The sequence below is a fragment of the Lichenostomus cassidix genome, chromosome 4, assembly GCF_008360975.1.
Source record: "Lichenostomus cassidix isolate B80296 chromosome 4, HeHo_3.0, whole genome shotgun sequence".
Classification (NCBI taxonomy): domain Eukaryota; kingdom Metazoa; phylum Chordata; class Aves; order Passeriformes; family Meliphagidae; genus Lichenostomus; species Lichenostomus cassidix.
In genome coordinates this window covers 64,271,627-64,297,952 of record NC_139484.1, presented here as the reverse complement: position 1 = coordinate 64,297,952, position 26,326 = coordinate 64,271,627, and the positions used below count along the sequence as shown (strand labels likewise).

The 26,326-nt window shown below is 46.3% G+C and overlaps 1 protein-coding gene across 6 annotated transcripts in view; it reads right to left on the bottom strand.

Moving 5' to 3' along the window:
* Window positions 1-24,503, bottom strand: part of FGFR3 (fibroblast growth factor receptor 3) — a 55,447-nt gene extending 30,944 nt beyond the window's left edge. For all 6 annotated transcript variants that reach the window (XM_085059605.1, XM_085059606.1, XM_085059607.1 and 3 more), the window contains exons 1-3: window positions 24,389-24,503; window positions 23,972-24,203; window positions 2,941-3,204 (exon numbers count right to left, since the gene is read on the bottom strand). In XM_085059605.1, the coding sequence (XP_084915731.1) occupies window positions 2,941-3,204; window positions 23,972-24,152 (445 nt within the window). In that variant the 5' untranslated portion in view covers window positions 24,153-24,203; window positions 24,389-24,503. The remainder of the gene's footprint in view (window positions 1-2,940; window positions 3,205-23,971; window positions 24,204-24,388) is intronic.
* Between the last annotated feature and the right edge of the window lie 1,823 nt (window positions 24,504-26,326).

The window sequence follows — 26,326 nt, the reverse complement described above, 5'->3', positions numbered from 1 at the left end:
AGTGCATGTTTAGGTGTTTTGGCTGATCCAGCAGGTTTACTCAAGTCCTGGTGAAGGCAGAAACTGAGCCAAATCCCCACCAGCACTGACAGAGAAACCAGCACATTCTCAGCTCTGCTCTCTCAGATTTGGTTACCCATATATTAACACGTGATTATAGTTTACTTCTGCTTTCCAATGAATCCATCATGAATAGAGGAGTAGAATCCACTTTTAAACGAATTCAAAAACATTTTCATAAGGTTGAGGGAAGTCTTTGACCTCGCTTGTTTTTAAGTTGAGAAGTGCAGCTTAGATTTTAAGATCAAATATCCAATGTTTGTAGCTACTGATCTATCCAGGTTACTAAAACATCACCTTTTTCAAAAGGTGACTAAAAATTATTAGCTTTTTGTTTATTGTTTGCTAAAAAAGTAATCCTTTGCAGAAGTTGCTAAGTATTGGCATCAGCAAGAAGTGCTCAAAAGAGCTTTAATTAGAATGAAAATGGGCTTAATTTGTTCTGTCACCTGTTTTGTAATGCTCAGCACTGGGTATTTTGAAAGCTCTGTTTGCTGGTACCAGCCATGCTCATCACAGGGGTGCTGCTCAGCCACTAAATCCAAAGGCTGCTCTGTGCATGAAATGGTTGCAGAAATGGAGCTTCTGCCAACAGGGCTGGATATCAGTTTGGGCATGCAGCCTCGACTTGTGATCCTTTCCAAGTGCTCAGGTTTTAAGGGGACAGTATGTTTCTTTTTGTAAACTAGCAAAACACTCAAGCCCTTGTCTGTCAAGGGAGGCATTTTAAAGAGATCAAACCCTCTATTTATCAGCCTGGTTCTCAGCCCTCGAATGCCAGCTCCAGCATCTACTTGCTCTGCTTCTAGCATCAAACATCTCCCTGTGCACAGTGAGAGCTGCTATAGAACAGTCAGTTTGTTACAGATTTAAATCTCATGGCTCCGTGTAGGAAAATTCTGATACGCCCCTAGGACCTGGAAGAATCTCTCAAAAGGGAACTTATGTGTGGATCAGCTATTCCAATCACACCTAGCCTAGTTTTGCTCACTTAAGAACACAGATCAGAGCAATTCCAGTTTGTTAGCACAGCTTTAAAGCAGTTTCACACAGAGAACAGCTCCAGCCCCAAACATCAGATATCCACATAAACACCTGACCAGATACCTGAGCTAATTGCTGGTGTTACCTGTAAGAACTGGGGACACAAACCACAAATCTCCGATCACAATCTCATCTGTGCAGTGCCACACTGAGCAATCAATACCAATTATGAAGAAATATCTGAGTATTTGAGAGGCACCGCTATTGCCACATAGAGCAGGGCTGCAAAGTTTAAAACGAGTGCTGCTGACAGCTAAAAAAGAGGCTCCCACATTACCAGCACTTTGGTGGTAATGACAGTGGGCTAACAGAATCAAAGACTCATAATGTTGTCAGAAAGCAGGTTCAGGTTACTCGCTAGTTCTTAAGCTGTTATTAGCTATTATTAGTGAAGAGGAAAAATACAGGGGCTTAAACTTTTTAAAAGCAGAGGATTATCAGTCCTTCCACTATTAAAAACAATTTCTCACTTTACGAACTTTTGGGGCTGGCAGCTGTTTCATTTGAGCATGTAACCAGCTGCCCTCTCCTGCCTCCCTGCTGCCCCTTGAACTCAAAAGCATTTTCATGTCACTTAGGGAAAAAAGAGAGAGTAACATTTCTAACAACCTGCAGTTTGTTGGATAGTTCCAGTAATCGTACCTAGTTAAAGAAAGCCTTTCAAGGGCCAAATACTTCTTTAACCATTTAATTGATATGACCTTGAAGCATTCACAGCAATCTCCAGTAAGGTTCAATAAAAAGCAGATGTTGCCAAAGGCTTGCTGAAACGAGCTTTTATTCTCAGGATGGTTTTCTCTCACACAAAATCCTATTGCTGGCACAAGAAAGCTCTTTATGAAGTGGATGTGATTCACAGTCACAAACATCTCTGTGTTTGGTTTTCAGACAGAGACTCTTACTTTTTGAGGGAACTCAACTTTTGGAGGAAGGACCTGCTATTCAAGGATTCTTGAAAAAGCTCCAACAGCACAAGGGTAAAGGAAAGTTTTCAATACCTGAGATCCACAAGGGGCTAATTCTCCTGAAAATTCAGGCTTTTAATCTGTGTGATCAGGAGATTTTCTATCTGCTCACAGTGATGAGTATCCATCTACCAGTGCATCAGCCTGAAATCACGAAGATGACCTTTGTGTTGGAAACAACAGATTTTTCTGGCACTCTGTGTTTAGTGATCCAGGCTTGGACAGCTTGTAGCTGTTCTGTTCTACTGTTCTCAGGATAAAAAATATGGCCAAGCAAATGACAGCATGTGCAATGTATGAATCCCAATAGGTAACTTTGATGAAGCACATATTTGGGATATACACAGTTTACAGATAAGCTACCCCTAAAACAAGCTAGCAAATTGTGATAACTGTGATGGAGAGCAGAGATTTATCAGAGAACATACATCTCTACAACAGAGAAGCAGTTTTCAGGAACTTCCAGATTTTACATGCAATTTTGCCACTGATTTTTCACAAAAAATGGAAAACATAATTTAACCTCCCTGAGCCACAGTTCACTCACTCACAAAAGACTTCAAAGGCACATATAGCACTCTGTTTGAGTGTTAAGGGGGATTTGGGGTTTAATCTGACTAGCACCCTTTCTAAGTCTCCCCCACTATTACCATCAAGCTTCATACATTTGGTATGGACACATAAGCATTCTTAAATTGGTTTGTTTTGTCAGTCTAATCACTGTCAGGAGGTACCAGGGAGGTACAGACCTTCCAAGTATGGACAAACACCACAAACCACCAGCTGTGCTGAACATGTGAAAGGGCAAAAATTAAAAGAAAATAAGAAAAAAAATAGATAATCACTGAAAGAGCTGTATTTCTACACATACCTGTAACTCTGACTGTAAAGTTTCCCAGGACCTCGTTGGAATGCCTTGGCTTGCAACTGTACAGCCCTGAGTCATCATATGACACATTGATTATCTTCAACAGTTTTTGTCCAATATGAGTTCTGTTGGTAGGTGCAATTCCAATACCATCTTTAAACCAGAAAACAGACACAGAAGAGCCTTGGGTGTTACAGGAAAGTTCAATGGTATCTCCATTTCCAAACACCAACTCTTCCAGAAAGGCGGTCTCGCTCCTCAAGTATTCTGTAAAGGGAGAAAGAAACAGAGATGAATAAATAAGAGCAGGAGTCAGAGACAGAAAGGCTGTTAAAAAAATAAATATATCTCATATTTGCTCTACTGATGCTTCCAGGTGCCCAGACCTTCCCCTTGCCTGGCACAGGCAGGTAGATGTGCAAAGACACTCAGGTCTCTGGCTGATCTACAAGGATGGCTTTGACCATCCAAAAAAATCCAAAACCCCACCAGGTGCATCACAACAAACACCACAGCCTCTAGAAGGGTCATTGCAACACCCAGTGCTGGGGTGAGGGGTGATCTGGCAGAAGTAAGAGTGTGCTGACAAGTTCACAGCTCAGTCTCTGGACCTCCATTTGTTTATTCCTGTGAGTCTGTCTACACACCCTACAGGACCCAGTAAAGACAAGATACAAGGAGCAAAACTGCAGATAAACCAAATTGATCAAGTGACTCTAGGTGAGCCAAAGGCAATGTCTGAAGAAAACAGGTGGAAGACTGAAGAAAACAGGCGGAAGGCTGGAGAGAAGATGCAGGCTAGAATAGCTAAAATAAATGCAATCACCACTAGCTCCCGGCTGAAGTTATTTTCTGTGCAATAGAAACGCAGAACCGAAGACATATTCATAGATAATGACTTCACTGTGAAATCAATGCAAGTATAGAAGCTCCAAACCTGAGCATGTAGCACTGGCTCCAGGCCGCTCTTTTGCCTTGAGGTGAAAGAGATGGAGCAGGCTCTAAGAGAAAAATGTATTGCTTTTCTCTTTTTGTCATGCATGTTTTTATTCTTGTATAAATATAAAGATTTAAAATATAAAAATGTTGCAATCAACAGCCTTGCAGGGTAGAAAGAAAGGATTCTGGGAGCCTGCAAAGGTGGCTTTTCATGGGAGGTATTGTCTTGCAGGAGGCAAAGCCCACACTCATTGGGGTTACAAAGAACCTTTCCTCTCATACACTGGCAGAAATTCCAACTCAAATATTTTATGGTTTGGCCAGAATGTTGTGGTGTTCATGCAGTCAAAGGTTTAGGGTATTGGGTTTTTTTCCCTTTTAATAAAAATTTTCCCTGGAAGCATATATTTTTAGTAAATCAAAAAGAAGACTGAGCTCCATCCAGCACCTCCTTACTATCAGACCAGCACTCATTACAACATTGGAGTGCTCACCCATTGTCTCTTCCCAACTGGGATATATCCTCGGGGAAAATATTGTTGAGAAATATTCTGATTTAACTATTCCAGGTTTTTTCTTCTTTCTTTGGGACAATGAGGATTTTTTCACTGGTACCACCTTTGGCTTCAAATTAAAAAGTCCTGAGTACAGTTTTGCACTTACAAGACTAAGCACTGATCTAACATTGTTGACTCTGATGGAACCTCTTGTTCATTTAATCTACTGGAAAAGAAACCCCACATAACTGTACAACCCCTGAACTCACAACACTGTTCCACCAAAGCTGTTTGCCAAATGATCAAGACTTGTATATTTTGGCTTTTGTATTATAAACCTACTGAACAGGAACAAGCCCAGACTAAGCACAGGCCAAACTGTACTGGTTAGGCATTTAAAAGAAAATAACTCTCTTCTGAAAACCATAATGAACCTGGGTTAATGACAAAGCAACAAAGAATTTTTGTAAAATGTATACAGGGAACAGAATGGAGTGGAATGAAGAGGAAAGTAGACTCAGCAGCCTGAGTGGGGTCTCAAGCTTCTTCTGTGGAATGAAGCAGCATCTCTTGTTTCTGATAACTTTGGCATCTCTACCCTCAGTCTCCCCAGCTGGTCTCCAGCAGACATTGTGATGCAAAGTTTGGTTCTAGTGACTTTATTCCTATTGACTGGGAATAGTATCTGGAAAGATGTAGTGGTGAATTAAAAGGAAAATGCTACAAATGGTCTTAATTTCACTTCTATAAACTATTTTTTAAATTTTTGGTTTTATGCCTAAGGCTTAAAAAATAAACAGGACCCAAACTGGAGACCTCCACAAAATATTTAGATGGGCACTCAAATGCTTTTAAGCACTTTGCCCAACTGCAACCTTGGAGAACCAATTTTTACTCTCATTCCTTATATAGCTTTCAAGTACAAAGATAAATCTGAAAGCAGAGACAGTCTCATTCCCCTGCTTAAAGCATGAGTTTAAAGCAGGGAACCAAAGCTCACATCTCTCACAGGGTGGCTAGAGTCCAGCACCTCCTTCCTGCCTTCCAGCTGCAAGTGCCTGGTGTTTCCAACACCTTTTCAACCAGAGACACCAAGACATGAAGGAGACATGAAGTTGCCCCCTCTGAGGCCAACTATTGAGCCATAAAAAAATGGGAGGGGACACAGCTGACCCCAGCTGACCCAAGGGATATTCCAGACCATATGACATTATGCTCAGTATATAAAGCTGGGGGAAGAAGAAGGAAGGGGAAGAATGTTTGGAGAGGTGGTGTTTGTCTTCCCAAGTCACCATTACATGTGATAGAGCCTGGCTGTCCTGGGGATGGCTGAACACCTGCCCTTGGAAGTGGGGAAATTAACTCCTTGTTCTGCTTTCCTTGTGTGTACAGCTTTTGCTTCTCTTAATAAACTGCATTCATCTCAAGCCACAAGTTTCCTCACTTTTACTCTTCCAATTCTCTCCTCCATCCCAGTGAGGTGGGGTGAGCGAGCTGCAGTGTGGGGCTGAGTTGCTGGCTTGGGTTAAACCACAACGCTCAGGTAATAAATTACCAGGGAGTTGACTCATGCAGGGGTTACAGGAGCCCACTCTGCCACTTGCCAGCAGAGCAGGGATTAACACATTTGCAGCTTTAACGGGTTCCTCGAGAAAAAGAGGCAATCTGGGTTGTGGACTCCCAAGGTATGACTAAAATTCAACCAGTTATTAGTTTAGCCAAAGCAGTAATGACTTGAGAATCACCAAGAGACATCATGATGGAGATCAGCACTTGCAGCATCACCACAGCTCACAGCAAACACACTACAGAGAAAGAGGCCATTTTTGAGCTGTTCAGAGAACCAAAAAGGCAGCAACTGGCAGGGAAACACCTTCCACAATAAGGAGCAGTTGGCCCAGCAACGCTGAAATGCTTTTGTATGTATTCACTTATAAGGATAAGATACTTCATCTCTGTAGCTGCTTGGCTCATCTCAGCGATAATTCACTTTTTGTGTGGTTCACAGCTCCAAGTGCTTAAGTGTGTCAGTATTTCCATCAGCTGTCTGCTCCTCTTAGACATCAATACTCGTTTCTGGCTGAGACTGGAAATGTTTTATTTCGGTTTTAATGCAAGCAGCTCTCAAGTTATTTGTTTTTCAGGCACGAAAGGAAGAGGAAGAAGGTGGAGGGGGATGGGCTATTCCTGGGCTGCTTATGGTCCCCAAAAACTCCAAGCCAACCTAGAGCCTCTGCCTGGTGCCCTCCTGGATGTCAGGGACTATTTCCAGATGCTGCTGGGGACAGCTCCTGAGCAGCAAAGGGCCACAGTGAGGGGGGAGAGAGCCTCAGGGTCCCATGTCACCCCACAGGGTGCTGGGCTCTGCCCCCAGAAATTTTTTTTTCTCTTCACCTGTGATTTTTCTGCTGGAACAGTTTCCCACAATCCTACTTTTTCAACCATGAGAGTGTTCAGGAGCCTCCTGAGGAGCTGCTCTGGTGGGGTGCATGCATCCCCCATGCTCACTATTCCTTCAGAGGGCATCCAGCAGCAGGTGAATTCTCACCACACAGCTCAGACCACACTGGGACTCCCCTCCCAGAGCTCCTGAGGCACACAACTTCCAGTCCCACCAGCAAGAGACTCCTCACCCCACCCTGAACCCTGGCAATCCCTGAGAGGCTTTCCAGGATTGCTTCACAGCCTGGTGCTGGAATGGACTAAGGCTCATTTTTAAGCAGATCATATTTTTCCCTTTCCAAGCTGGACAAGCTGTATTTGGCATGTTAACAAGCACAGAGACAGCAGCGCTCCACGCATTTCTCTCTTCAGGTTAATTTGAAATCATTTCTTGTTCTATGTATTTTATAGCACCAAATCCACCGTGACAGGATACATTATAGGATCAGAGAGTAACAGCCATGCCAGAGCTTTCTCCTGTTGAGTTTGTTATCCCGTTCCCAGGGGGATCATGGCTCCAGCCAGTGAGCTGGTGAATAACTGATGCAGGTGTTTGGAAACCTCCAGCATCAGTGGGATGAACACAGTCATGATGGCAAAGAGCATGGACACAATCTCCAGGCTCAAACCAGCTCTGTGTCCTGAATATTTAGCCCTGGTTTATTCTAAGTAAGTGTCCTACCTGTATTAACAGAGACTCATAGTATTGTTCACCCAGTGAATAACATTCAGGTGTTTTTCACAATACCTGGGTGGCTGTTTCTGGGATGGAGTCACTTCCCCACCTCACCGTGGGGCTTCTGCACTGGGAAGAGCAAACTTCCCAGAAGGGAAATAAAACACTTTTCTTGACAAAAATTGTTAATTTAGGACCTGTCTGTGTCTGAGAAGTAGCCAGGAAGCATGACAAGTGGTGCCAGTGTCACCTCCCCGCAAGAACCATGCCATGCACAGAACTGTGCCACATCCCATTCCCTCTGCCTCCTCCCAGACAGGCACATGGCCCCGGGGGAATATTGAAAACCACAGAACCAGCCCCAGGCCCTGCAGCCCCAGTGAGAGGGGGCATGATAAGATCGTGGGGATCACCTGTTTACCCAGAATTGCCTTCTAGGGGCAGGTAAGATTGAGGGAGGGTGCAGTCCATGCATACCCTCACTGTCCCGCAGGGAACTGATGGGGTATTTTTTATATATATATTATTTTGGCAGTGTCTTAGGCACAGCACAGCTTCCCCTCCTTTCTGCACAGCTGTGATGGTGCCAGAGGTGGAACATCCCTGTCTGGCTATGCCACCCCAAAAGGTACCTCAGCAGCCTGGCAAAGCAAAATGTAATATATCAAATACATACATGACATTATTTCAATTATTTTGTGTATATTACATATTTTCTATTATATTTTATTTTTAAAATAAAAAGTACTATATCAAACATTCTGTCTTCTCTCTTCTCCCCCCTCCTCTCCCCCTCTGAGGTCAAGACCCCTCTTGCACCACACTTCCCAGTGTGAGGCTGCAGCCAGCCTGGGAAGAAGGGGCTTGCTCTGGCAATCCCAGCAGCACAGGACGCCTTGCTGAAGCAGTATCAGCTCCCAAAGTGGTGTTATGCTGGGTTATCTCCCCTGCTCAGTGGGGCTCACACCCAGAAGTAAAATATTGCAAAAATAAAATATCTGTATCTCTAGAAGTCTAAACTGTGATATAATAGTATGTCTTTAGATAAACGTGTCTGAAAAGGGTTTGCCTCCATTATTTCACAGAATCATAGAGCCACAGAATGGTTTGTGTTGGAAGGGACCTTAAACATTATCTCATTCTAACACCCCTGCCATGGGCAAGGACAGTTTCCCCTAGACCAGGTCACTCAAAGATACCACTTTACCTTTCCTATATTGCAAGTGTTTGCTTGGGAGGAGGCAGTTCTCCCAGAAAAGCTTAAAACAGCTTTTCTACAATATTAATGCAAAGTAAACTGTCCATACTGTATTACCACTGCAGTGGCCTTTGCAATTGTTAGCACACAACTTTTCTTCGAAAAGCATTAGCAAGTAACTGCACTGTATTACTACCCCGTGGGGGTTTTCTTAGATCTGCTTTAGGAGAAAAGCAAACTTTTTTCCTAGAGAATTAGCAGAACAATAACCAGGTTTAGTTCTGTCATATGCAGCTTTCTCTATAAACAAGAGATTATGGAAAGCAATAAAAAAAAAAATCTCTACTGTTTAGCTTGGCTATCCCCGACAGCGACTTTGGAAGAGCTTCCAGAATGGAAAAAGCAGATGTTGCAAATCTGCCTTATCTACGGAGCAACTGTTGACTCTGTTGTGCAAATCCTAATTTACATCTGCATGAAAGGTTTCAGAGATTAAATGGCATTCAAGGAGGAATATTAGCTTTTCTCCCTCCCTCCAGCCTTCCTTTGAATGGATTTACTACTGGCAATTAGCTTTCTGTTCCATCGGCCAAGTAGAAAACAGGATTCATCAGGACTCTACAGTATCCTCCTTTTAATGGACTGTTTTCTTAGATCACCCAATTCAGGCACCGAGAGTTTAAAGAAATAAATCGTCACAAAGCCAAAACAGTTACAAAAACACTTTGGCAAGCAGGATTTCCCTCTGACATTTGGAAGTCCTGAGGACAAAAAAAGTCCACCAGAAGACATATCAAAGGTGTCTCCTGGCTACATCTAAAAAGGTGGGAATGTAACCCCTCCAAGAAGCACAAAGCTTTGGTTGCTCCTGAGAGCCCAGAACCAGTCCCAAGGACAGCCTTCAGCTGGGGCTTGCTGGCTTAAAGGAACAGGCAGTGATGGGGAGTTTTCCTAAAAATCTGGCCAGACTGCAGAATCAAACACTTGGTTCCCCACCCAAAACAGGGAAGCAACCACCACTCAGAGGTCTCTAGCTAGCACAGAGGTCTGCACCTCATTGTTTTTACAGAAATAAAAGAACTGATCTGAAAGGTCTCCACCAATGGTCCCCAAGGGCAGGGAGAAGCAGATGGGAGGCAGCATGGGGATGCTGAGGTCCCCAGGCCATGAGAGCCCCTGGCTCCTGCTCAAGGATGCCCAGGCAGATGGCTGCTGCTCTCCCTGGGGCCAAAGGCTTGGTGCTTTCCTCAAGGAGGGCAGCAATGAGCTACAGCAGTTCTCAGCAGCTCGTGGTGGGGATGACATCAATCCCAGCTCAGCACATCCTCGGAGCTGTTTGCCCACAGGTCTCACTGACCACCTCACCCAACCACGGTGGCCAAACGTGGTCAACCCAGCCTGCTCCCTGCTCAGGGCAGAGCGATGGGACACTCACTGGGCTGATCCTGGGGAGCACAAAGGACTGTGCTGTCATCCTTCTGGTGTCTGACTCTTGCTGCTGCCTCTGAAGAACGGTGGCCAACTTGGCCTCAGCTTTCGCTCAGCACAGCAGGGGCATCCCAGCTTGATGCTGACAGACAGATCCCACCACAAAGCAGCTGATGTTTTACATTCCTGCTCTACATGCCTGAGGAAGTCCAAAAAAACCTCATCATTGCAACAAGCAAGCAACTACCACAAGCCTTTTCAAAGCCAGTGGTGGCAGCTATGGAAACTGAGGCACAAAATGAGGCTTCCCAGCATCCCAACGGATTGGAAAAAAATAAAAAAAACCAAAAATGGATTGCCCCAGACTCCACTGGAGCAGAACTTGGTCCTGCTGAACTGTGGAGGCCCTGAGCAAACCTGTGCTCTTGAGCATCAGCACAGCACAGCATCCCTCCTGCCTCACTGGACCAGGTTACCTGGAGGGGTTTTGTGGGTGAAAAGCCCCAAGCAATTAGCAAAGTTGACAAGAACACAGCTTACACTAATGACTGCCCCACAGAGCGTAAGGAAAGGACAGAACCTGCATCTTTGGGAGTATTTTTAAACTTTCTTTTAACTACTTAAAAGAATTAGCATGTGTTGCTGAATGATTCTTCTTTGTTATTTTTTTCCTGGGCTGTTTCTCTATAACTTCATTCCCTTCCTAAAAATCCTTCAAAAATTTATTACTGCTGAAGTTTTGACCTCCAGGGTGGGCTTTCAGCAACTTGGTCAATTCTATCAAACCTTCAACACCTTTCAAATGCTCTTGCAGATGAATTTCCAAGAAATACATCAGTTCACCAGGCCCCAAAGTTTAGGTTTACCTCAGAGGAACTTTTTAAGGAATGCAAATGCTCCTGTTCCCTTTACAATTCCCAAGCCAGCTTTGCCCTGGAAGCTACTTGTGATGCCTTTCTGGTACTTGTGATGCTTTCTGAAGTGGGCTTTGAGATCACATGGCATCAGAAAAAATTTGCCATAAAGCCCCAACCTTTCCCCTTCGGTTCACAGCTATGCAGCTCCCAAATCCCAGGTCCTCTGCATTTCCCTTGCACTTTTAATGTGCACTCCTCTAATCTTCATTTAATGCAGGCAGCTGGCTGCAAATACCCCCAAACAATGACTTTAATCCTAAGTATCCTGAAGCCCTCCTTTCCTCCCCGCACCAAAACTGAAGAAAAAAAAAATAAAAAGAACAGCCTCAAGACAGCAAGATGGAGAAATCCAAGCTTATCCACTGGGCCAAAGGAGCAGAAAGACACAATGAGCTAAATTTTGCCGGGTTTGCTAATTAAAAACGGAAGCTACCCCACTTTGGAGCCAAGGCAGGGAGGTGGGGGGAGTTCTCATGCTATTCAAAAAATCGGCTTCCAACTGGGACCATATTCACTCCACATTAATTGTCATTCCAACTACGAGTGTCCTAGTTTCAAAATGAAAACTACTCTCCAGTGTAGCTAGTGAAAACTAACACCAGTTTTGAGGCATTAAACAAAATTTATTGATTGCATTTTCCCACCCACTAAAACTTTAATAAGCATTAAACCTCAAACTCCTGGCCCCATTTCCTCCCTCTACCCTCTCTCTCCATAAAAAGGGTCAGGCTCCTCTATATGGAGATTAGGACTTAATGTTTGGTATTTGTTTATGAGCCTATCAATTGCCTTTATTTCGGGGGGGGGGAAGCACATCTTAAAAAAAAAAAACCCTCTTATACAGGGATTAAGAGAGGGCAAAGGTTTAGGGTAGTTTGGGTGGGTTTTTTTCCAACTGATTGTGGGTTTTAATTATATGATGGATCATGTTCACGTGAATGAAAATAAGAAAATATTCCCCTTTTTGCAAGTTTCCCTTGAGTAACATAAAATGCTATTTTTTCAAAGATCCCTATTTCTCAGTAATAAGATGCAGAACTTCAAGTCTTCTCTGCTGGCTGTTTTCAGCTGTGTAAAAGGGAAAAATAATAATAATTTGGGGGCCGCTCTGTCTGCATACTTAGTAAAGAAAACAAAGGTCAAACATTTGAAATGCAAAGGTCGGTGATTAAGCCCAGAAATCCATATCTATGCATCAAAATGAATTGCCAGATTTTGAGAGTGCTTAAGCGATTTAAATGCAGAGCCTGACCTGGCTCAGCATCTTTCAAAACCCAGCTTGTTATTTCAGAGTCTCAAGCGAGATTTAGGTGCCAGGTACCCCAGTTGGAGAAATTTAACAGTAATCTCCTTTCAGGAAGTCTGATCCACTTTAATGTCGTGAATGACAAACTAAGATTTTGTAATTTAGAAAACACATCTAACTAAAGCTGCAACACTTTGTCCTTGTGCTAAACTCAAGTCTTATCCCTCAGCATTATTAGAAAGAGTTGGGAGAGATGACAAAGAAAAGTAATGTCAAAAATTCTTTTATTTCTCCTCTTTAAAGAAGGCTGCTAAAGGGAATAGACAGCTTTGAGTTCACTGCTCTGTTAAATCAACCTCACAATATTTTCTCAGCTTGTTTGACTTGCTGTTTCTGTATACATTTGTGTTTTCACCTTTCTGCATTCAAATCCCACACTTAGCGTTTGTTCTGCGCTTCTCACAGGAAACTCAGTCAGTTCTTTATTTGTATTAAGTCTGTGGGGTTATGGAAAACAGACTTGGAAAACAATCCCTAAATTAGCAGGACTTACCGGCTTCCATGCATACGCGCATACACTCAGGGCATCGCACACCATCCAACCTGAATGCAGAGGTTTATCATTTCCAGCAGCAGCACCAGGGCATCAGGTTCACCAGCAGGGACCTTTTAATGGTCTCCTGTAACCGTATCGATTACAGAGGGGTTTGGACTCCACTTTACAAATTAAGAGAGAGTTCAAGAAGTCATGCGTGTCTCGGTTCCCACTGCCTTCAAGCAGTTTTAGTGCCCCCAAATAATCATCTTCTACAACCTGCACTGTGTTGGGATCCAGAAATGACAGAATCAGGTTAGATATCTCTATGCAAAGATATTTTAGCTCTGCTGTAAGGAAATGCAGACCCTCTGCAGAGGGCTATTTACACCTTCCTGCAAGAGGATGTGGCTGGTCCTACCCATATGAATCAGGGACCTTCCACTGACACTTTGGGATACCTTCCCCATCCTTCAGACACTGATTTTCCCAGCTTTTCCCTTCATTTTCCCACCAGAAACACTTAACAATTCTACTCTTTGTAGATGAGCATCTAAGAATTAGATGGATGCTGCTATAACAGCAAGAATAGTCAGTGCAGCAGGAAGAAACAGCCCCTTCAGTCTGGCAGGTGGAAGACACATGATAAAAAAACTGAGCCCAGCAGCCACCAAAAGACTGGATTTGTCCAAAAGTCAGGTACCAAAGCTAAGCCTCTACCACGCCCCTTTGGGTGAGAGGAAGCACCACTTTGTAACTGCTAGTGAACACATGTAATTGCACAACCTCCCTCGATGTATAACCCATAAATGGGACAAGAGCTGCACACAGCACTCTGCCCCCTCCACTCCCTTTCCAGAGGTAGGTGGCTCGTCCAGGGTCACCTTTTCTTCCTGCCTGCCCTGAAACACTCTATGTCACCCCTCCAACTACTCCTTCTCTCTGAAACAGCTGGGCTCAAGCACTGGGTGAAGTTATTTCTGAAAAGACTGCACCTCTTGTTCCCACTTCATTTGCTATGCACTGGGAGGACCGGCCAGAGGGGGAGAAAACCTCTATTTCAAACATTTACATGTATTTTGAAAGCACCTGAGGAGGTTTCAGGCCCCTTCTGCCAGAATTAACACATCCCAACCACAATATGATCTTGTTCAGAGCAACACAGCCAACTCCTCACAGGAAGGATTTGCATTTTGGGGGGTCACCAGACACAGATCAGGCAGTGACCCACCACTGAGACCACAGTGGTGGGTACAAAACCTGCCCCTTTTTGTCCCTGCCTTGAGGGGGACAGGGCAAAGGAGAACCCCTGCTGTCCCCTCTGCCACCTCTGTGCTTCCCTCCCCTTTATGAAGACTTGTATGATGCAGAAGCCCACTGCCTCCCCAAATCCCAAGACGCCAGCACACCTACACATAAAAACAAGACAGAAATCTCATTCCTTCATTAAATAATTTACAGATTGATGCCCCAGTACAACTCCTGTAAAACTCTCTGGGAGTTATTTTCCTTTTTGACTGGGCAGATGGCAAAGCATTTCTGAGGTAGGAGACTCCGTGTTTGGGTTTCCTCCACCTCCTAGTTCAAATAATGGCAAAACTAATTGAACCACTGGGCAAAAGAAAATTGAGTGTGACCCTTTTGTCAAAACTCTGGGGGTTCCCATTTGCTTCTCCAGCTCTCTAACTGGAACAAGGGCAAAGAAGGTTCTGCTGTCCAGACTCTCCTCTCTGAGATATCCCAGGCTGAAAGAAGGTATCTGTAACACAGTACTCTGTATTTAAATTCCACGGTATTTACTATATTTATATGATATCCCAGGATGGCAGCTGGGTGCAGGAGAGCAGTTTTACCCAGCATCTTCAAGGCTAATGCCAGTACCTCCCAGTAGCCACTTACACCCCTTTTCCCAGGCTGGAGGAACCAGGAGCCTGGAAAGCCTCAAACATACTTTTTGTGCTTGATTACAGATTTCAAGTGCCTGACACGAGGCCCCCACTCATGTTTTGACACTGATGACTTTGGGCTGAGCTGGAACAAATGCTTTGCGCTCACTCATCACTCACTACATCCACCAGTGCTTCACTCCAAAGAAGGTGGGTGATGGATTTGTAGCAACTTTGGGCAGGGATGCAGAGAGGACACCATCTGCTGTTTCTTACTTCCCCACCACCCCTTCCTTTCCGTAATTCATCAGTTCACAAATCAGGAGGCAAAGTTTTCTTGCAGCCTCTCCTTGTGATCACCCCTGCAAGGCAAAGGCTGAGGACAGGGCAGGGCAGCTGTCCACCCAGGGGTGTCCCAGGGCCCAACCCACCACATGCTGGGAGAAAAAGGCTTTCTGAATTTTCTTTGGGAAAAAAAATAATGCTTTCACAGAAAGCTGTGAATTCACATGTAACACACTGACTGCAAAAATGAAAAGTATTTTTAATTTTTTCCCCCAACTGCATTCAGCTCTTTTCTTGCACAGCGAATACTGGAGGTTGGGACAAGGTGGTATTTAAGGTCCTGTCCAGCCCAAACCATTCCATGATTCTGTGGTTCAAAATGCCAGCTAATTTATGTACCTCCATTTACCAGATCCCCTCACTTCTGCATGAATCCCCAGCCTATTAACATAACTATTTAAACTGGACATGTTTTCTTAAACATTCGTCTTTCATAAACTGCCAAGTGACAGTTGTTTACTGTCAACAAGCCTGGGTACTCCAAGACAGGGAGAAATATGCCCTTGCAAAAGGCAGACATATCGGCTACCAAAGGAAGATTAAAATCTGGTGTTTTTCTCCCTCCTCAAAAATGCTTTATTCGTACAGATACTCATGATACTGATCAGGAGAGACGGCACTATGCCTAATTCCAATCATTCTTTTAATTAAAGACAGGCTCATGGAGGATTTCTCTTCACTTGAGCATGCTAATTGTCAGGGCACACTCAGAACTCCTTAACCTTCTCACTGCAATTGGTTTTTCCTCTTCACTTTTAGTTGTTATACCCCCATCTCCCAAGGCACATCTTGGCTCATCTTACACAGATCCTGCTACTGGCTAGAAACAAAATGCTTTCCTAGGGGAATCTACAGAGTGAAGTTTAAAAAAAAAAATTTAAACAAAAATGAAATCACCAGTTCGTTCAGGCCCTACAGTCTCCAAACAAGCTGCTTAAGTATTTTGCTGGGAGGGAATTGCTTGTACTTGAATCTTGCACATGAAAGCGGGGTTAAAAAAAAAAAAAAAAAAAGAACAGCTCCTATGGGAAAACTTTTTCCTGTGCTCTGTCTGCCCAGAAAGTGCCAGGAAAGCTCCTCCAGCAGCTCCTGTCCAGTGCAGGTCCCAGGGCTCAGACCCTGCGGGGGATTATTAACACTTTCCCAGCGCTTTGTGCTGCTGGAAGCTCACGGCGCCGGGGCTGATGCCGGTGACACCGAGACAATGGCAGCGAGGATGGGGCACGAGGGGACAGTGGCCAGCTCCATGAGATGACAGCTCAGCTCCATGCACAGCACAGGCACAGGGAGCTGGGTGGTGGCTCAGGTTTGGGCTGTGATGCTGCCAGGGGCTCCCATCAGAGCTGGAGCTACAAAAAGCAAGGTAGGAAGCGAAGGTCTGAGTTAGAGCTGGTTAGAGAGGGATGGGAGGCCACTGGAAAGCCAGCTCCAGGGATCTCCAGCCCCAAACTGGGAGCTCTTTTACTCACCAGTTTCCTCTGCTTGTTAAAATGTTTGGATCATTAGAAAACTTCCCAAATAATCCCTGCTTATGCTAAATAGCTGCTCCCTCCACGATCTGTGAAGGGCTTCAGCTTGCTCTCTTGGAAATCAATGGGGGCTTTTTTTGCCTTGGATTCAACAGGCACAAGATCAGGACCTCATTATTATTTTTACAGGACTAGAGGCAGCAGAGAATGGCAAAACCCCTAAAGAAAGCAATGACCCTCCGAACTGGGAGCCAAATTTGCTATGAAGGATCTTTATAAGCTCTGTCAAGCATCAAAATAAAATTAAAAATCTAATTCTTTTGAGCTTTTCAGTTTTCTGACAGGGAAAGCTGAAGGTTGACAAATGCTGGCCTCACCATTTGGATCCAGGGACATCTCCTGTAGCTCCTTTTTGCTCCAAATAAAAGTCTTCACAGACATGTATTTTACCTTCCCTAGGGGGAGTGAGTAAGAGGGGATGAGCTGTCAGTTCAGGGTGATGACAGTCACCCTGCGGTACCCCGTGGAACAAAAACACCTTCAGGGCTTCACACCACCTCCTCTGCCACAGACCTCACGGAAACCACCAGTAAATCCCCTCTGCAGAGCCACCACCAGCAACACAGGGGACCAGATGGCTCCTGGGACATGGTCCTGCTATACAAGGACCATGCCTGCACCCCATTTTCACCAAGCCAGGTGCCACCTGCCTCTTGTGAGAGGAGCCTCAGAGATGCTCTCTTCCTCAGCAGCCTCCTTGGAGCTCTCAGACAGTCAAGTCCTCTCCTTCTTGCCTGTTTCTTTCCACCACTCCTCCCTCTTGGCATCAGTGAGAACCCACCCACGCACCACACCATTACCACAAGGCTTTGCCCCTAAGCAATACCCAGCTATTCTGCTGACTCCCCTACACACAACTCACCCCAGGTCAACTCCAAAATGCTTAAAATCCATTATTTCTGAATACTAGCCCAGTCCTTATAACCCAGCAGTTACCGATCTCCAAAGCTTTACTGATTAAACTGCAGGCTGAAATAATTTAGTGAGATTCCTTGTGAACAGCACAAGGTAGTTCAGTGCTATCAAGGTACTACTAGAAAGACTTCACTTTCCAGGGCAAAAGTTTTAAATTAAGATAAACTGACAAACACTTTTATCAGTTATGAAACAGCAGCAGCTGGGAAGCCACCTGTGGAGGTTTCTGGCATGCCATGGTACACCATCATTGCCTGCTGCTGTCTTTCCCTAAAAGCCTCATACTCAAGGAACTTACTGATAGCTCAAGGAAGTTCCTGATAGCTTGGCTCCTTGGGTGGAAAGGAAACAAGGGAGGAAAAAACCAAACCAACATGCTGCCATGTGTCGGCATGACACTTGCAGGTAGTTCAGCAGCTCAGAGCACAACCCCAGCTGTACTGCTGCAAACACCCCTGCCAGGGTTCTGGGGCTGTGATGCTCCCAGGGAACAGCCCTGGGCACACAGGGCAGCCTGTGGAGCTGTGCCTGCTCCCAGAGAGCCATCCTGGGCTGCGTCCTTTCCTCACCCGAAAACTTGGAACCCTTCTCACTTGAGTCATTAGTTCTTTTAACCCCTCACAACCTGCAGAAATGGCACAGCCCCAAAATCTCACAGATGCTAAACGTGTAAGCACAGGGCAATTGTTTTGCATACAGTTCTGCGTGATAAAGAGATCTGCTTCCAAGTTTTAATAGAGCCTTTTTATTTAACCAACTCATTATCTTCCCCTGCTCTCTGGATTTGAGAAAGCAAGGCCTGCACACCAGACCTCCACCTATGCAATAAATACCACCCCTTTTTTAGATTGATTCATCTGAAACCAAAGAAGTTACTGGAGAAATGTTTTCTTACTTGACTGTGCTGCTGTTCTTCAAAAATAGCTTTGCTACATTGAGTAACCTGAGTGTCACTGCACAAAAAAAAAATTGATTTAACTACCTCCTGTCTAGTTCCTATCCACCTGAATGCAAAACCCTGATAGCCTATCAGAATAATAGGGCAGGTTTACGTCTGATTACCTTTCACATTTTAACTACTAAGTTTGCTAAAGGTCTTACTCAGCCCATATCTCACAGTTCTTGTTTGCTTTTGATACTACAGAAACTTCCTGGTCATTCAAGCCAAGGAACAGATACTTTAGGGGTAAGCACACCAGGAATACAGCATTTGCTGCAGGAATGAAAGCCCTTCTTCACACATACAGAGCTTTAAATCATATCTGTGGCACTTGGCAACCTGAGCTGTGAGGGTACGAGAAAGGGAGCACTGGGGGAGTCAGCTTTACTTCAGAGAAAAACTATTTTTTTTTGCAAGATCATCAGATAAACAGCCAAAAGAGGGGAAACCACTTAACTGATAAGCTATGTAGGAGGCCAAGGAAAAAAATTTGGGGTGTTTCACGAGGTATTTTAAGGAGCTTTCAGCATTTTTTGCATCTTCAGACATGGTTTTAGCCCAGCGTTTGCCCAGAGGTGCATTCAGATTTACTCCTCCTACAGCCTGGGCTGCCTGCTGCCACATACATGAGTGGCTGTCCTGAACCAGAGTCCCATTTGCTGCAAAAGAACCCAATGTAAGGAAAACTTTTACCAGTCACTGTCCTCTCTGACATACAGTCTGGTACATGTTGAATCAAGTTTATTACTAATCGCTGTTAAAAGGGATGAAATGGCAAACACTGAAACAGCTACATCAAACCACTCTATTGAGTCAGCAGGCAATTTCAAGGTTGGGGTGTTTTTTAAGGGTCAAAAAAAGGGAAGAAATAGGTATGCAGAGTCAGACAAACTCCCAGGACATATAAAAAGTTACAAGCATGCAGAACATGAGGGAGAAGACAGAAATGTATTTAAACAGGGAAAGAGAATAAAAATAGCCAAATTAATTGTTTGTCTATCTATCAAGTTCAGCTAAGCCGGGAAAAACTGGGGAGGGAATTTTGACTCTATTTTCAGTAGAAACACCTGAATTTGTTATATTCCTGATGGGTCTACCTTACATATAGTAAAAACTGCCAAAAGCAAAACTATGAGGACAGCACAGCCACTTCTCCATGAAGCCTGATGGCTCATGCACTGAATCCTACACACTTCAATGACCAGCCAGAAAAAGCCACCAGCAGGCCATGCCCTAACCTTAGCTAAAATTAAGGTTCAGCAAATGCCTTCAGTCACAGTTCTGCGTGTCAACGATAGATCACTGTCAGGAACACCTTGATCCAATGCCTTTATAAACTGAAAATTTTATTAACTGCTCAGAAATCAGGCTGATTCCCTATCTTTTAGGGTCTCTAAGTGAATAGCAGATGTACAACAGTAAGTATTCAGAAAGAACATTTTTCTAAGCATGTAGGTGGACGTCAAAGTTCACAGTTATTAACCATATTTCAAAAGGAAAATTTTTGTTTTTCAGCCTTATATAGAAGGGAGAGGGGAACCCTCCTCCAGCTTTATGAAAAATTTCAGCTTTGTGCAGTCAGCAGACTGGATCCCGCAGGATGGAAATTGTCTGGATACAGTGGGAATGCCATAATCAAGACTTTAGTGTTCACTTAATTTCAAAACCCACGCTCAGTCAGGCTTCAGGACAGGTATACTTTCCCAAACAGCACTGAGGATGTTTTTGGAGGGAGTTGTAAAAGTTAACATGCCAGTCACAGTGGCTCACTTTAATTGCATGATTTAATTAGCAGATCAACACTTTGCTACACAATTTTCAGATTTACTTTCATCACATTCCCTACTCAGCGGTTGCTAATAAAGTCTTAATTAAAAGAAAAAAACCTCAGATTTAATTGGAGTGACCCTTGTCAGTATGCGCAGAAGACGTCATGTTATACAGCTACTAGCAAATACATTGAGTCCATCTCTGCACTGGAACAGACTTTCAAGTTCACTATTTGCTAGATAAGAAATGGATTTTTTTTTTTAAAGAAGGCTTATTTCGTCATCATTTACTTGTTCCTCTTATTTTATTGCATATAGTAAAACATGCTAGTCTCCACATTAAAGACTTAATTAGCTCTTCAGCTGCTGCTGTTCATGAGAAAAAATGGATCAACTTTTAATCTCAAAACTATCACTCACAGACACCCACTGAACCTAAAACATTTCTGGTGCAGGGCACAAAGTAAGCAGCACCATCAATATACGACAGATTCTTTGTGGAGGGTTTGAACACATAAACCCCAAGGCCAGCTCCAGGAACAGCCAGTGCCATTTGGCACTCGCTTCAACACCCTCATAATTTCAGGATGAACTTTGAAACGCTCAGATACGCAAAGCGCAGTGACACAGATCGGCGTACCCTACACCTTGGACCCCTGGCTGAGCTCATGCTGGAAAGCTCATGATGGAAGCAGAGCTCAGCTTCCATCAGCTGCACAAAAAGCCCCTCAGCCAGCACATCATCCCCTCTTTCTAGGCAAAAAAGGCACAGAAATTGGTACATGCCCTCCCATGAAACTGAAGCAAAATCCCAAAAAGGTCCTTGTTCTGCTCCTCTGGCTGAAAACCTGCCTGTATTAACTCTAGGTGACAATTCTACTCCTTGCACGAGGAAACTTCGGTTCTTGCTGCTGACAGACTGGGAGAGCTCTCCCCTCCCCTTCCCTTCCCGCACAAACCTGATCAAACATTAGCAGCTCTCTATACAACTCTTTCAATGCACTCAGACAGCCTCAGCAGCTAACTAGTGCAACACAAATCCTAAAGAACCCAGAAATTGCTTTTTTCACATATACCATATGCAGATACACACACAAGCCAACTACAGGAGACAGGACGGTTATCAGAAGTTTTTAAAAAAAGTGAAATGCTGCTGTTTCAGTTGGGCTGCTCTCTAAGAAAACAGCCAGCGTTACTTGACATTCACAAATCGTACGAAGTAATATCTTTATCTGAATACTAATGCAAATTGGACGGGCTTTTTTATATTGATGTCTATTCTGTGGCTGCTGAATAGAGTGACCGCATGCTCAAGGCTGCAAAGGAGTTCACTGACCTCCCTAATCATCTCTGTCATAGCCCCTGAATGACATACACATTCAATCCTGCCTCGCCTCTCTACTTTCATTCATAAAAAAAAAGAAAAAAAAAAAGAAGAGGGAGGGGGGAAATTTGACATTGTTCTTCCTGCAGCAGCCCCGAGAACGGGAGAGAAGAGAAACTCAGCCCAGATGAGGCCCCTGGTGTTTTTAGTTTAGCTTCTATTCAGCAACAGCCCCGCCATCTGCCTCCTTCCTGCCAGCAGCCGAACACCTCCCTGCGGAGATGTTAAAACCTGCACCCCCTCCACCTCCGCTAATAGCCAGTATTCATATTAGCAAACATACACATACCTCGAGAATGCCTCCCTTCAATGTGTGTTTTATGTAGCTGAGTATAGGCACAAAGCAGTAGCTGTTATAGCCTTCACAGCCCCGTGTGGAGAATTAGATCACTGGGGAAAAATCCTTCCAAGCCCCTTTATGGAAAATAAGGCCTTAGACTGTAAATGCAAAGCCCAGCGAACAACAACCTTCAGTAATGAGCCAATACCCCATGGCCCATTTGACTAGGAGAAAGAATTTCTTTTTACCATTCAAGTCAAAAAGACTGAAAAAGTAAAATGTGTTTTTACTTGGCTCTGAAGGTTTATATTCTTTACAGTTTCTTTTGCACAACCTTTTCCCCCCCAGGTTGGACAGGCAGCCGGTGCCCTCATGGTCACGGAGCCACTGGCTTTGGCACAGAGCTGGGCAAGCAGCACCGGCTCCACGCTTGCCCACGCACGTGGATGGTGGTGGGACAGCCACTGGCACCAAAAAGCTCTCTCTCCCCTCATAGTCCCCATCCAAAGGAGCTTTCAGCAGCTCACAGCGATGGGACAACTCTTGGAGACATCTCGAAGTGTTGGGGTTGACGGGAACCCTCCCGGCTCAGGGAGGAATCCTACTTCCAGGGAGCACAGTAGGGGCTGACAGTGACACCTTTGCTTTGGAGAAAGCTGACCGAGAGGTAAGAGAGCCTGTCCTGAGGATTTCCACAGGAGTCCCTGGAAATCCCAGCCCACTGCTCACCCACAGTCATCCCCGGAGAGTTGTTTCCCTCTGTGTGACCTCTGAGTATGCCACTTGCTATGATCCCAACAGCATCCCAAAACTTTAACTGGCAAAAGTATCTTAAGAGCACGGGAAGGGTTTAGCACCACTCCAACACACCATCACCCCAGCTACGGGCTGAAGGTGAGGGTGGAAGCCCAGGGACCACTGAGGCAGCCACCGAGGCTGCTCCTCATCGCCATGGGATCAACTGTGCCTGAAGTGACAGCGCCAACATGCGCTTCAGGCAAAGCCAGAGAGAACTGGGGACACCTCTGTCACTGCCAGCCCTGTGGCCAGCACAGGCCTGTCCGATGCCCTCCACACACCGACCTCATCTGCTCTGACCGAGTCCCTGAGATGCTGCCCCATAAATCAATTCTTTTGGCTGTGAAAAATGAGCCAAACGAGTTACACTAAGAATCTGGTGTTTTATTAGGACTTTCTTGAAAACAAACCCAACCCCCGGTGTGATTTATAGCTTTAACCAAAAGGGGTATGAAAGTAATGCCCCCACCCCCCAGCCTCCACGAAGTCCATTTATTCCCCTGTCACTTTTTTGGCAAACAGGCTTCAAACCTTTTCCTGAACAATGGAAACTTTCTGCCGGGTACATGCAAACCCGAGGACGGGGGGCTGCGAGGGGGCTCCCTTCCATTAAAGAGCTTTGAAAAATAAACAGCGACTCAGGTAGCAGCTGAGGCGGATCACAGAGACACGATGTTTCAAACCCGCCGTATATTACTTGGAAAGAAAAAGAAGGAAAAAAAAAAAAAAGCAAAACCAAGCTTTTGTCCGACGTGTTAAGTTTTTTTTCACTTGCAGCGCTGCCACTCCAGGGGAGATGGTCACCGGCTGCCCCGAACCGCAGCTCCCTTCTCAGCACAGCCGCTTATTCAGCTGCAACCCTATTCAGCGTGTGCCTACCCGGAGCCGTCCCAACTCCACTTTTGCTCCCAAGATGCGGACGTAAATGACCTTTCCTTACTTTTCCCACCCGAACACACGCCGTCAGGGCATTTCCGATGAGCGCCGCAGATGCGCCGCTACACACGCACGAAGCATCTTCCCTTCCCAACTGCTGTTACCCACGGCGTGCCCCATGCACTGCCCTACTCGGAGAGGGCTCCTGACAGACAGGGATCCTCTTAAAAGCACTTTGTCCCTCCTGGGCGCCTCTGAGACTACCCCGAGCCAAGGCGAGGTAGAACTGCCCCGGCCCCGCGTTCGTAACTCCCGCTCCACCGCCGCCTCCATCCATCCGCCCCGCTCCGCTCGCCCTGGGAGCGGGACTCGGAGATATCCCGGCCGGAGCCGTCCCCGCAGAGCACGTGTGTGCGCGGCCGCGCAGCTCTTACCTGCCGGCTGCCCGCCGCTCCTCGCCGCCGCCGCCGCCTTACCGCCCTGCCGCCGCGCTGCCGGCATCCCGCCGACGGCCGCCGCCAGGCACAGGCACCAGACGGAGCTCCAGGCCGCCCGCATGCCTCCGGAGCGGCGCCGGGGCAGCGCGGCCGCCGCCGCACCGCCCGCCTCAGACATCCCCTGGCCGCCGCATGCTGCCGCCGCTCACCGCTCCGCTCCGCCGCCGCGCTGCCGGGAGAGGGAGAGAGGGCTCAGCGCAGGGAGCAGGACGAGAAAACCCACCAGCCCTGGTGCCCGCACGGAGAGGGAAGGGGAAAAATAACAGTAAAAAGGCGGAAAAAAAGTGGTGGGAGCAGTAAAAAAGTGCGGAGGGCCGCGCGAAGCCCTGCGCCGAGCGGCGGCGGGACGCCTACCTGCGCAAGCCCCGCGGCCGGCCGCGCACCGCGCATCGAGGGAGGCAGGGAGGGACGGAGCGAGCGCCCGCAGGAGCCGCCGCTGCCGCCCGCCCGCCGCCGCGGCGCTCCTGCGTCTGCTCGGCGCGCAGCGGGCGCGGAGCGGGGCGGCCGCGATGTCCCCGCCCGCCGGGCCGGACCGCCCGCCCCGCCCCGCCCCGCCCCGCCGCCGCCGCCGCCGCGGGGGGCCGCGCCCGCCCCGCACTGCTCCGCTCCGCGCCCGGCCCCGGGGCTGCGCGGGGGGGCGGCCGGTGCCGCGCGGGGCTGCGACCGCCAAGCCCTCGGGGTGGAGCGGCACCGCTTCCCAGAGACGGGAGCCTGGAGTTGGCGCAGTGCTCCCATGGTGGATCCCGAGTGCGCCGCGGCGCTCACCCGCGTGTCCCCTTTCGCGTTTTCGGGAGAGAGGCGGCGGGAAGGGGCTGAAGGGGGATCCGTGGGTTGGGGACAGCTGTGTGCTCAGCCTGGGACTTGAGCAGCAAGTGGCCCCTGCACCCGTTCCCCCTGCACGGCTGCCGCGCTGTACCCCGAAGTGAAGCCACCCGCTTCGAGCACCCTGACTTCACCTCCCCAAACCCATAATCGCTGTGGTGCACTCATGGAAATAATCACAGACTCCACGCCACTCTGCGTGTTTGCCTTTGCCAGCACGACTAGCTGTTTTAATGAAGTCTGATTGACTGGATCTAGTCACATTTACTGTTACAGTTACAACTATCTAGTCACTGTCATGGTTATGGTTTGGGATGTTGTGGTCATCTCCGAGACCCCCGACACGGCCGAGTTGCTGAAGTGACATGCATCAGTTACTGCTGACAGCGAGCTGAGCTGCCTCATACAGAGAAGTCACAGCTCTGCTTTAATCCCACTTGACATAGCAGCTCACTCGCTGAAAATAGACGCAAATATTATCAGAGCTGAAAACGCTCTGCAGAAGGGAACCAAAAAACCCAACCTGCGTAAGAGTCAAACAAAGTTTATTTGGGTCAGAGGAAAAGCCGGGCGGTGCGGAGGTTTGGCTTGCAGCGAGGGCAAGCAGCGGGGATCACTCGTGGAGGGCTCGGAGTTCGCGCTGTTGTCGCTGCAGCCGGGATCTGCCTTGACACCTTTATCAGGCGCAGAGACTCTGACATCTCAATACTGTGGCATTGTGTGGGGAAGCATTGAGACGGGGCTGCGGCGAGGAAATCCTACATGTCAGTGGAGACCCTCGCTAGTGACACCGTCGGTTTAAATGAAAACAAGGGAGGGGGGAGCAGACATATAAATAAATTGTGCTTATTTCACCGTCACAGAGAAGGCTTGGCAGCATGTCAAGCTGCACGATGTTTGCTCTCATAACTGCTGTGCTGGAGGTGCCAGAAAATCACTAAAAATTAAACAACAACAGCAGCACAATTATAACACTGTGCAAGGAGTTGTTTGCGTCATTATTTTGAAGACAAAATTGCAAAAACAGGGCCAAATTCTGCTCTCAAGTAAAGCCAACAGGGTAAGATCGTTGTTGTATTATTGTTTCTATTGTTACTAAATTTTACTATTACGACCCCCATTTTCCAAAAGAAGAGCAGCAAAGGAGGATCAGGAGCTTTCCTAAGCCCATAGATAAAATAAAAATGTCTGTGAGAATTCAGTGTGATCTTTCACACTGTGGCTGAGTTTTAAAAGTGGCACAGTGATTGTTCCTTTCTGTCAGGTGAAGGCAAACACTCTCATGCTGCTCCTGGAGTAACAGGATGGAAACAGCCGATCTGAACCCAGGGAGTTTTAAGGTTGCTGGGAGATGTAAAGGTCTGCACCTTGGATCAAGTCAGCTCAGCCCTTTAATGGTTTTGAACTGGTTTTCATTTGGGAGAAAACCAAAAGCTTATAACATTTGGAAGCCCTTTACAACAGGAAATC